A 13,233-nucleotide genomic window follows, 5' to 3' on the forward strand; every position below is an offset into this window, starting at 1 on the left:
GCGTGTGTCCAGTGGAAACCTCGTATGAATCTGATCTCAGATCAGAATGGGTTAAAACATCAAAAGGGGTTCCCGCCCCAAAATGGGTTAACACAAACTGCCAGGCATTCATTCATTCATTCATTCATTCTTCCGCCACAGCCAGTGTTTTTATCCCTTATCCGCGATCATCGGTTCCTTAGTTATGGAGCCGAGCTTGTTTTGACCAAAAAATGCAATCTGGGAAAAGAATCAGAGATAAATGTATTTTCGTAAACCTGTTTAAATTGAGGCGGACGCAGACCGAGTTGTCACTAACGGGTCATTTCCGGTTGCATCCGTCACTTAGCAAGCTAGAACCATTCATAAATTATGTTGGTGAAGAGTGTTATCGGAAACCACTGAAAAGACGTCTATCGACGTCTTTGGCAGTGAAGTGTTGGATTTGATAGGATGTCTATAGACGACGCACGCACATGGCGCACACACACACACGCACGCACGCACGCGTTCCACTCTTTCCTAGCCCATTCTGACCGGGCACCCATTTTGGTGTTGGCATCATGTTATGCTTTAGCTATTGAAAAATAGCAGATCTACAAGCTCATATCGCGCCACCGAGTGGCGCGATACGAGCTTGTAGGTCTGCTATTTTTGAAAAATCGAAGAACGACTGACATTTTTAGAATCTGATCTCAGGTCAGAATGGGTTCGTCAGACCAGTGTGTGTCCAGTGGAAAACCTCGTATGAATCTGATCTCAGGTCAGAATGGGTTAAATTGAGGCGGATGCAGACCGAGTTGTCACGAACGGGTCATTTCCGGTTGCATCCGTCACTTAGCAAGCTAGAACCGTTCATAAATTATGTTGGTGAAGAGTGTTATCGTAAAACCACTGAAAAGACGTCTATCGACGTCTTTGGCAGTGAAGTGTTGGATTTGATAGGATGTCTATAGACGACGCACGCACATGACGCACACACACACACGCACGCACGCATTCCACTCTTTCCTAGCCCATTCTGACCGGGCACCCATTTTGGTGTCGGCATCATGTTATGCTTTAGCTATTGAAAAATAGCAGATCTACAAGCTCATATCGCGCCACCGAGTGGCGCGATACGAGCTTGTAGGTCTGCTATTTTTGAAAAATCGAAGAGCGACTCACATTTTTAGAATCTGATCTCAGGTCAGAATGGGTTCGTCAGACCAGTGTGTGTCCAGTGGAAAACCTCGTATGAATCTGATCTCAGGTCAGAATGGGTTAAATTGAGGCGGATGCAGACCGAGTTGTCACGAACGGGTCATTTCCGGTTGCATCCGTCACTTAGCAAGCTAGAACCGTTCATAAATTATGTTGGTGAAGAGTGTTATCGTAAAACCACTGAAAAGACGTCTATCGACGTCTTTGGCAGTGAAGTGTTGGATTTGATAGGATGTCTATAGACGACGCACGCACATGACGCACACACACACACACGCACGCACGCATTCCACTCTTTCCTAGCCCATTCTGACCGGGCACCCATTTTGGTGTCGGCATCATGTTATGCTTTAGCTATTGAAAAATAGCAGATCTACAAGCTCATATCGCGCCACCGAGTGGCGCGATACGAGCTTGTAGGTCTGCTATTTTTGAAAAATCGAAGAGCGACTGACATTTTTAGAATCTGATCTCAGGTCAGAATGGGTTCATCAGACCAGCGTGTGTCCGGCGGAAACCTCGTATGAATCTGATCTCAGGTCAGAATGGGCTAGGCATAGCGTGCAGGCTGGTAATCAAACAGGATCTCCCTGTCATGGTTCTGTGCACAAATTGGGATTATACTAAGTCCACTCTGATGTTAGGAAGCCAGGCAGGAGGGTGGGCGGGCGGGAGGAGAAGTTTGGGTGAGTGGTGGTGGTGGTGAAGGGTGGGGGAGGTCTAGCTAGCTATGCCCACAGGATTCAGATTAATTCCCCACTGTGGCTCACTGGCTGCAGGGTAATCACAAGCGTGCGTGCGTGTGTGCATGCACGATTCTACCTACAGTAGTATGCCTTTAACTCACAATGATAGTGACCACGGAGGTGAAGGTTTTCGTGTCTTCTGCCACCCCTCCGATGTAGAGCTGCCGGGTGAAGACGGGCGGGTGGTCGTTCTCGTCCCTCACCTCGATGAACACCTTGGCTGTGTTGGCTGCAGGAAAGCAGAAGAACGCATTTGTTTCCATTATAACCTCAAAAGGAAGCATCTTGCAATCATGTCAATACAATAAATAACCAAGTTAAGTGTCCTCAAGTGTACTCGATGTAGTTTAACCCATTCTGACCTGAGATCAGATTCATACGAGGTTTCCGCCGGACACACGCTGGTCTGACGAACCCATTCTGACCTGAGATCAGATTAAAAAAATGTCAGTCGTTCTTCGATTTTTTTTCAAAAATAGCAGACCTACAAGCTCGTATCGCGCCACTCGGTGGCGCGATATGAGCTTGTAGATCTGCTATTTTTCAATAGCTAAAGCATAACATGATGCCGACACCAAAATGGGTGCCCGTTCAGAATGGGTTAATGAACACTTTCTTAATGGCTAGCTTCTATACTGATCAAAACACGTCGAGACAACAAAATGACCATCTGTTTACCTGGGGCCAATTAAAGCCCTTAACCTCAGCTTTGAGTGTAATGTGGACCAACGTTCCAAACCATGCTAATTGGCATGAATTGAGCTTACTGTCACAACCAGTTTTGTACTTCCCCATTGAAGTTAATATAATTAGAACGCCGACGAACACCAGCCAAGCTGGTTCTTTTTTCACACTCTTCAAACAGGGCTCACAAAATAACTACAGCCACCTTCAGAATACGGGGCCAGAGAGAGGGGGGGGTGGGGGCAATAGTATTTTAACAAACATTGATTGTGCCAGGCATCAAAAATGCACACACACTGATGCTCTAAGTAGTAAAGTGAACAGGTGGTCGAGTAAACAATCCACCCCCGTAATTTGTCACCGTAACACCAGTTTTGCAGCATAAATACACAAAGCACAGCTCTTGCCACAAACTGCAGTTTAGGTGAAAAATATGCACTGTCAAGGAGGCATTTCTCTTCTGGGGAGACATGGGGGTTGAGGAAGCACAGAGGGACGAGGGACCAACACACACGTCATTATTGTCGGGGCAGAAAACGTTTTGTGTTTATCCGTAAAGCAGTTGAGACGAATAACAGTCCATCATTTGTTCTGACCCGTCCTTGAAAAGGCCTGTGTGTCCTGAACCCTTATCTATAAGTATTATTATATTAGTGTGGACTTAGACTGTTATTGGTCTCAACTGCTCAACGCCCTATACAGCGTCAGACAAAAGCATCAGAAGTACTAGATCTACAAGCTTGATTACTTGTGCTCCTTTTCATTTTAATCTATAGGGCTTGAGGATCAGAGGACAACCGTTAAAAAAAGTTGATCAAAACAAAACCAAGCCGTTTTAGTATAGTATTAGCCACAGAGGATTTCACAAAAATAAAATTCTCTCTGCTTTCTTTTTCCACAACAGTGAGAAAAGGCTATACTGTATACAACTGCCAATAACTAAAGAACAGAAGGAAACACACTTTTTCCCCAGGTGAAAGTATAGACTCTCTTCTTTCTTTTGAGACATTCGGTGTTTACATCATCATAGAACAAAATATTCTGTGGTTCTTCAAAGATTAGTAAGAATGCTCAAAAGCGCTGGCAAGTGGCTGCAGACTGTATTCTAGAGAAACTCTGGCAGTTAATCCTGAAAAGTAACAGTTTTGGACATGTGAGGTTTCCACCGACAGAGACCATGTTCCAGGCAAAACAGCTGTGGAGAGGAGAGGAGAGGAGAGGAGAGGAGAGGAGAGGAGAGGAGAGGAGAGGAGAGGAGAGGAGAGGAGAGGAGAGGAGAGGAGAGGAGAGGAGAGGAGAGGAGAGGAGAGGAGAGGAGAGGAGAGTTTCCCCTGGGAATAATGATATACCGTAAATCCTCTTTTAGGAACCCGGGCTATTATTTGTCCCAACCGATCCCGATACCGGGCTTTTATTGAAAGGAGGCAGCTACTGTATAAGAAGGAGGAATTTATTTCAAATTTTCAAACTGATCATAATGAACAAATCACATTTTGGGTCAGTTGGAACACAGTAAAATGTATTGGGCTCATGTAGCCTATTGAAACCAAGTCCTCATGAAATATTGAACAGTGCAGTTGCAGGTGCTCAATGGTCATTTTAACTGTTTTTCCATTATTGGCATATTGCCTATGGTAAATGCCATAATAACATCAACACATCAATTTAACTTGAATAACCAATCTATATGATTCCCTGCTTTCATATGACATGAACATTTTTGAAAGTCAAATCTGGTCACATTCACAAATATACCGGTATATAACTTCAACTGAGATAGACTACCACAGTACTGTGGTAAAGTCCTACAGTTAGGCTACTGACTAGTTCAGATGCAAATAATAACATAAAAATAAAATGTATGATAGGCTATTTCATATACCGGTAATATCAAATCAGAACAGTGCAACACTGCAGTGCTTCAGAGAGAGAGAGAGAGAGAGAGAGAGAGAGAGAGAGAGAGAGAGACGTGTTAGAGAGAGCGTCTCTCTCTAACACGCGCGAGCGAGAGAGAGAGAGGGAGAGAGAGACGTGTTAGAGAGAACGTATGAGAGAGAGAGAGAGAGAGAGAGAGAGAGAGACCTGTTAGCAACAAGCTAACAGCATACCGGTGGTACGTTCGTTCCATAAAATGAGAGATCCACAACGCGCATGGAGCTGCGCCAGTGCGCCAGGCTGCAAAACCCCCCATGCGCTCATCGATCTGCCGTTTATAGAACCAACGTTCGTTGCATGAAGGGCAGATCTGTGGGGGCTCTCTCCCGAAGTTAACTTTGTTGTTGTATTGTGTGCGAGCCGAGCACCGCGGCCACGGCATCTGGACAGTGGACGCTGACGTGACAGGCACAGCCAGCCAGAGCAGCGAAAGTAACAGATACGGCACTTGGGGAAAAAAACAACACAAAAAACCCCGGCTCATAAAAGGAGGCCGGAATTTATTACCTAATTCAACGCCATTCCCGGTGATTAATAGGGGCCCGGTAATTAATAGAAAGGAGGAGTTTATTGGAGGATTTACGTACATTCAATCCTCAGTGCATCAACACACACACACACACACACACACGATATAATCGCTAATTGGTAGCATATTGACATCGGCCATAGCGGCCATACAAATGCCATAGCGGTATCGAACCGATCTAAAAATAATCCAGTTTATTTTCACCGATATAATAATGTGACCGTCAATGGCTTCGTACTCACAGAGCAGATAGCTGTTAGAAAAACAAAACAAAGTTATTCAAATAGTCAGCCATGTGTTCAATGTAAATATAATATAATAATGTAATTTATCGTAATCGGTATTGGCCGATATGACCCTGCAAATAAACAGAGATCGGTCATAATTTAAATATTGTGCATCTCTAGTATACCTGTATAACCCCCACCCCTAAAACTAACCTCAAAATGTCTAATCCTAACCCCAACCTGAAACTTTTTTATCATTAAAACAATAAGTTCTCTCGAGGACCATGGTCTTCATCTATCTCTCATATTCTACTATACTGTAATGCAGTTATACAACTCGCACACGCATGCGAGGGGATCTGTGAATTAACCAGGTCCATTAAGGGGAGGGATTGTGTGTCTGTGGCACAATGCGCACTTGAGTGCATTTTCATTTAGAGGAATGTGCTAAATCTTATCTGACTCGGGCGTTATTAAATGTGTAAACTGTGTATGCATGTGCGCGCGCGCGCGCACACACACGCACGCACGCACGCACGCACGCACGCACGCACGCACGCACGCACGCACGCACGCACGCACGCACGCACGCACGCACGCACGCACGCACGCACGCACGCACGCACGCACGCACGCACGCACGCACGCACGCACGCACGCACGCACGCACGCACGCACGCACGCACGCACGCACGCACGCACACACACACACACACACACACACACACACACACACACACACACACACACACACACACACACACACACACACACACACACACACACACACACACACACACACACACACACACACACACACACACACACACACACACACACACACACGGCTTAACCCATTCTGACCTGAGATCAGATTCTAAAAATGTCTATTACATCCTGACAGTTTCATTATTAACCCATTCTGACCTGAGATCAGATTCTAAAAGTGTCTTCGATTTTTCAAAAATAGCAGACCTACAAGCTCGTATCGCGCCACTCGGTGGCGCGATATGAGCTTGTAGATCTGCTATTTTTCAATAGCTAAAGCATGACATGATGCCAACACCAAAATGGGTTCCCGTTCAGAATGGGTTAAAGCCTGATTCATACTCAGTTGCATGCAGTAAATAGCAAGACTACAAGCTCAGTTGTGAGCTTGTAGATCTGCATATATACCGAGCCCGTCACTGTGAAGTATAGATGAGGCTAATAAGATAATCTTATAATCTGAGGAGGCACTGGGGTTCTGGTCAGATTCATTCTACTCAATAAGATTCTGATAATGAAAAGAAGATGAAGAGTTTTCATCACTAGCCCTTACCCGTTGTGGCCGTGGGGGGTACTAATACATTTATTATTAATCATTAATGTGTCAAAACAAAAAAGGGCTTCGTTACGCCCTCCATATTCATATGGTCAATGCCTGTGTGAAAAGTGGGAGCGATTGGTGCAAGCAATGAGGAGCTACGGCAATGTTTCTGACAGACACACACACACACACAGACAGACATTGTTAGAATTATAGTATGATGGTGGTGCTCTGATCTGTGTTACGGTGATGGAAAATTATTGATTGAATACTTACATACAGCAACTAGTGTGAGTACAGTCAAATACATGGGACCCAATTTCCGTCAATGCCTTACCCCTTATCCCTAAACGTCTTTGCTTTTTTTTTGCTGTCCTATTAATGAGGGAAAAGTAGCTTAAAGGACAACTTTAGTTTTTTTCAACCAAGGTTCATATTTTAGGTTGTTATTAGAGAAACTAAAAGGTGAGTGTTAATTTTCTTTCATTTGCTGCTTTCTTTCGTTTTGGGGATTTTAGCAGTTTTTGACAGGGGGGCATTCGAGCATGGGGCTAAATATGTATTTTTTTACCAAATTTGATGGTGATTTATTTATTTATTATTTACTATAGTCCTAATAAACCCCAGGAAATTACATCTGGCCACAGAAGATCACAGGATCTACTGAATGTGAAGGTAGCCTACTGGGGGAAGGCTTATACTGTGTGTATAGGCTCAATATGTCAGTTTGTCACATTCAATAGATCCTGTGATCTTTTGTGGCCAGATGTAATTTCTTGGGGTTTATTAGGACTATAGTAAATAATAAAAAAATAAATCGCCATAATATTTTGTAAAAAAATACATATTTATCCCCATGCTCGAATGCCAAAAACTGTCAAAAACTGCTAAAATCCCCAAAACGAAAGAAAGCAGCAAATTAAAGAAAATTAACACTCACCTTTTAGTTTCTCTAATAACAACCTAAAACATGAACCTTGGTTGAAAAAAACTAAAGTTCTCCTTTAAGTTATGGAAAATCTGGAAAAATAAATGCTTACCACTAGCTTTTTTCACAGATGTGTTCATAAAGGTGTCTACTATCACAGAAAAAAATGTTCCAAGCCAACTCCCTTGGGAAACTTTATGGGAGCCAATCAAAGTTGGGGTACACGGAGGCCAATATCAGCTTGTGAGGTGTGTAAATAGGGTTTTATTTGGGGTGCTGAATCCGTTCCAACCTTTCATTTTCAGTAAAAAATTACTTCTGGCCATAACATTGGCCATGCCTGCTTTTGTATGTCTGTGTAATAACTAATAATCCATTTGATGCATATCTCAATGGATGTCTATGGTGTCAAAGTGGAGAGGGCTATGGAAGTTTTCAAGCCAACAAGGACGACATCATCACAGCCATCTGTGAACTATTCAAGTTCATGTTCCATGGGAAATTGCACGGAAGTTTTGGGGACTGGAGATTTGACATCTTCAGGAAGCAGGCCGCTACTGGAAGTATCAAAACTGAAAAACTCCCTCCAACAACAGGAGCAGCAGCACGACACTCTCTTCGAGCTTATATCCAGAACAGCTTCCATTCATACTCCAGTACATACTGGAGAATGGATGGAAGCTTGGTGACAAAGGTGACATATTAGTTATTACGCATGTTTGGGCAATACAAAAGCAGCCAATTTTATGAAAGGTATAATGGCTGGAACAGATCCAGCACCCCAAAAAACCTATTTACACACCTCAGAAGCTCATAATGTCCTGCATTTATCCTAGGCCCTCCATGTACCCCATCTTTGAATGGCTCCCACAACGTTTCCCAAGGGACTTGGAACAAATTGTTCTGTGATAGTAGACACCTTTATGAACACATCTGTGAAGAAAGCTAGTGGTAAGCATTTTTTTTCCAGATTTGCCACAACTTGTGTGTGTGTGTGTGTGTGTGTGTGTGTGTGTGTGTGTGTGTGTGTGTGTGTGTGTGTCTGGGTCCGTCCCTTGGACAGAGCACAAAAGTAGCATATTGTCACCACCAAGTGTCACTGTTGTGCAGAGTGTCACTGTTGTGTAGCCTAACACAGACAGAGGCCAGGGAGAGCTTGTACAGTACAGTACAGTACAGTACAGTACAGTACAGTACAGTACAGTACAGTACAGTACAGTACAGTACAGTACAGTACAGTACAGTACAGTACAGTGTGACAAAAGCACATTATTTATGTGTCTTTCTACTTCTATTTTTCGGTACATGTAATTTATTTTGAAAAATAGAAATATGACATGTGTAACTGGTTGTGAGAATATTGTTATTTCTACCCTAATCATATGTGAAAGGTAACGGGTCTGGTACAGGGGGTGATTGATGGGTGTCAGTGACTGGTTGATTGTCACCACCCAAGGTTACTAGTAGAGGAAGTGACACACGGGGAAGAGAGACCTCAAAACAAACAGAGTGCAGGCCTGCACCGTGGAGGAGAGGAGCTCCAGGCGCCAGATAGCGTTTTGCGTTGGGACCGCTCTTTAACGTTTAAGCGTGCATATCTGCAGCCATAGTAATTAAGGAACAGTCGGGCCCATCGAATAGGGCATCACGTATGCCGCTGCCGTCGGGGATCGGCGTTGGAGCTGAGGATTACCTGCCGGTGTTTGGAGGCTAACAGGGCTGCTGCTATACCGGTGAGACCGTTCCAAAGTTGTTCTTTGAGGATTATAAATACAGGGGTACCCCGAACGTTTTCGTATTTCCGTTGGAGCGTTTTTTGAGCAGAGGAACTTTTCGTGGCGTTGGGACAGTTGTAGACTCTCGCGTGCGCGCGCCTCGTTTGAGGGGGACGACGGATGCAGACTTTATTCTCTGCTGACTTTGGGGGGGGTTTGGGAAATAATTATTGGTCGTGGGTTTAAGTTTGTGTGCCTGTTTATTTTATTTAGTAGGGAAAGAGACAGGGAGAGGCGTTGCCTGTTAAGTGTACTGTCTACTTTAGATTTAGTCAATTGCTATGTCTGAGCATCTCTATATAAAGAATTCAGACTATAACCCTACGATCCCGCTTAATTTTTCCTTAGTAATAATCTGCCTTGCATAAGTAAAGGGCGATTGTTACAACAGTACAGTACAGTACAGTACAGTACAGTACAGTACAGTACAGTACAGTACAGTACAGTACAGTACAGTACAGTACAGTACAGTACAGTACAGTACAGATTTTTTTGGGGGAAAAACATTTTAAAGTTGTTCAACTAGCCGATCTACATCGACACATTGTGAGCTGTAGATTGGCTATTTGAACTGTTCAAAAATGTTAGTTTTTTTAATGGTAAAAAGGTTAAATAAGTTTAGGGACGTTGCAACCCATTTTTTCACCCAGTGTCAATTGTAATGTAATCCTGGGCGCTACACTTCCTCTGCCAACCTCGGGAGGGCAGCGGACTGACCTCATGTTTCCATCCGGGCCCCACAGTATGTATTCAATTCATGAACAATTCCAATTCATAAACATGACATGAAAAATAACAACACAATTAGAATAGACTAGAATAGGCCAGGACTTCTCAACCCATACATGTTTTTTTCCGTAAATGAATGCTCTACTAAGTATGTAGAGTCTACTTGATCACACTACAGACTACAACATCACACAACAACATGAAAAGTAGCCGATCCGTGAGTTTGAAATGCCGCCGCGAAGCGACACGTTTTGAGCTCGCAGATCTGCTGCTATTGCTATTTTTCTTTTTTTTTTCATTTGAATCCTGAAAAGTAAAAGTTTTGGGCATGTGTCCCAGCGGAGCGCCATATCCCATTCTGACCGGGCACCCATTTTGGTGTCGGCATCATGTTATGCTTTAGCTATTTAAAAATAGCAGATCTACAAGCTCATATCGCGCCACCGAGTGGCGCGATACGAGCTTGTAGGTCTGCTATTTTTTGAAAAATCGAAGAACGACTGACATTTTTAGAATCTGATCTCAGGTCAGAATGGGTTCATCAGACCAGTGTGTGTCCGGTGGAAACCTCGTATGAATCTGATCTCAGGTCAGAATGGGATATATGAGGTTTCCACCCGACAGAGACATTATACTCCGAGCCTGCCTCAGTCTCTCTCTCTCTCTCTACTGCAGAAAAAAGACGTGTGTGCGTACATATACAGTATCTGTATTGGTATTACAGCGTGGGCTGGCGATTGGGCTGACTCTGCTGCGTGTGTGTGTGTCTCCGTAAGTGGGCTGGGCTTTGTAGGGCCGGCAGGCTGTGGCAGGCTATTAGCCTCGCTATCACAGTGAAACATCTCTGAAATATAAATCCCTATCGCCACTAATGAGCTGATCATCAGTAAGCAACATGCTCTCGGTCTATAACATGAACAGGCGTAATACACTGTGGCTTCTCCTTTAACACCCAGCGCAGTAAAAAAAATGAGCACGTTGATTTCACTAGAGCAGTGGATTCTCAAACATTTTGGGCACCCACCCCTGTTAAATAACCTTTTCACCCACGGCACACCTGAATTACATTGATACGTTATAGCACCTTATGTCATATTAATGAGTTATAACGTACAGTAAATAAGTAAATATTTTCCCCCGTAAGATACAACATGTCAAGAGGAAAACTATTTGTTTCCATTAGAAGCAGCCAGTCAGTGTACATGTCATGCTTAAAGTGCACGTGGTGATACTCAGATACTGTAACGTCAGACACTACAGTACCCGCGTCGCACACATGATGAGACGGCGACACGTTGCACGTCGTCGTATCACTTAGCCACGTAGCGACTAAAATTAAGATTTTCTTTTACTGATGAAAACTAACTAAAATTCAAACCAAGCAGTATGAGGACTAAAACTAAGACTAAATATATTGACAATGTCGTCAAATAAATAAAAAACTAGAAATATTAGGGAGGGACTAGCAGAGAAGAGATAGTAGAACTAAAACAATACGTTTTATGTTTTGCTGTAAAAAAAAAATCAACAGTGCATCCCCATATGGTTCTCTTACATTTGGACGGTACTCTCAGGTTGGCCTGGATGAGCAGAGACAAGGAGTCTGCCTGGACTCTGAGGACGTAGCTGGTCAGGTCCTCATAGTCCAGTGGCTGGACCGTGAAGATCACTCCTGTCATGTTGTCCACTCTGAAATGACCTGCACGCACACACGCACACGCACACACACACACACACACACACACACACACACACACACACACACACACGGACAACATAAGGCATGTAACGATTCACTCAACTCTCAATACGGTTTGAATCACGATGCTAGGTTCACGATATGTACTGTATAGACTATACTGTGATCATTTTATGTACCATTTTATGCCTGACACCAAATCTGTCTTAACCCATTCTGACCTGAGATCAGATTCATACGAGGTTTTCCACTGGACACACACTGGTCTGATTAACCCATTCTGACCTGAGATCAGATTCTAAAAATGTCTGTCGTTCTTCAATTTTTCAAAAAATAGCAGACCTACAAGCTCGTATCGCGCCACTCGGTGGCGCGATATGAGCTTGTAGATCTGCTATTTTTCAATAGCTAAAGCATAACATGATGCCGACACCAAAATGGGTGCCCGGTCAGAATGGGTTAAATCTGTATTCAAATGAATAACACAATTTAAGTATTGATTCAGTCTTCTTCTGCATACTATTATTACAAAACAACTGTATTGCTGGTCAAAAGCAGAATATATGAATATATTTGGCATATGATCATTGATTCACCACACCCCCTCCAGCAGTTTGATCACATTTTACAGTCATGTATTATAGCTTGTGCGCTATTATGCATGTATTATGCATGTCCAACTGGGAAATTATGTACCGGTAGTCGCTTGAACAATCTGATTAATTTCCTTCCAAGTGTCCTCACACGTGTAAGTACATGTTCCCGTTTTAGTTTTGACCTCATGTGTCTTGCTGCTTGAGGCTACATTCTGAAATTGAGATGAGATTTGATATGACACTCTAAACAACGACACTATCCAAATAAGTGGATGCGTGGTGAATTATGTGGTAAAATCAGATTATTCCATGTTAATGTATAGACAACGGTCAGCCCCTTTGTTTACCCCGATATTAACACATTCTGACCTGAGATCAGATTCATACGAGGTTTCCGCCGGACAAACACTGGGTCTGATGAACCCATTCTGACCTGAGATCAGATTCATTCGAGGTTTCCGCCGGACACACACTGGTCTGATTAACCCATTCTGACCTGAGATCAGATTCTAAAAATGTCAGTCGCTCTTCGATTTTTCAAAAATAGCAGACCTACAAGCTCGTATCGCGCCACTCGGTGGCGCGATATGAGCTTGTAGATCTGCTATTTTTAAATAGCTAAAGCATAACATGATGCTGACACCAAAATGGGTGCCCGGTCAGAATGGGTTAAAGTCCATACTATATATGTTTATTGATGTGTGAATTTGGGGACTGATTTCACAGTTTCTCTTAATTCTACCACATCAAAATCAGTGGTTCGTCTCAATCAGTGGTTCCCAAGGTGGGGTCCGGGACCCCCCAGGTCCTTGGGGAGCTTCCAGGGGGGGTCCCCAGAAAAAAAGTATTTAACATAGCATCACAATAATTTTAACCACTTTATCCATTTATATG

General features: G+C 43.4%; 1 protein-coding gene across 1 annotated transcript in view; it reads right to left on the minus strand.

Moving 5' to 3' along the window:
• The window catches only part of LOC310865260 (protocadherin-15-like), a gene marked incomplete at both ends in the record, with an annotated part of 422,228 nt that overhangs the window by 98,272 nt on the left and 310,723 nt on the right, over positions 1-13,233 (minus strand). Inside the window, 2 exons of the mRNA XM_083774285.1 lie at positions 2,030-2,157; positions 11,600-11,743. Coding sequence (XP_083630411.1) covers positions 2,030-2,157; positions 11,600-11,743 — 272 coding nt within the window. The remainder of the gene's footprint in view (positions 1-2,029; positions 2,158-11,599; positions 11,744-13,233) is intronic.

This window comes from Protomyctophum parallelum (assembly GCF_964188405.1).
Source record: "Protomyctophum parallelum genome assembly, chromosome: 10".
NCBI lineage: Eukaryota > Metazoa > Chordata > Actinopteri > Myctophiformes > Myctophidae > Protomyctophum > Protomyctophum parallelum.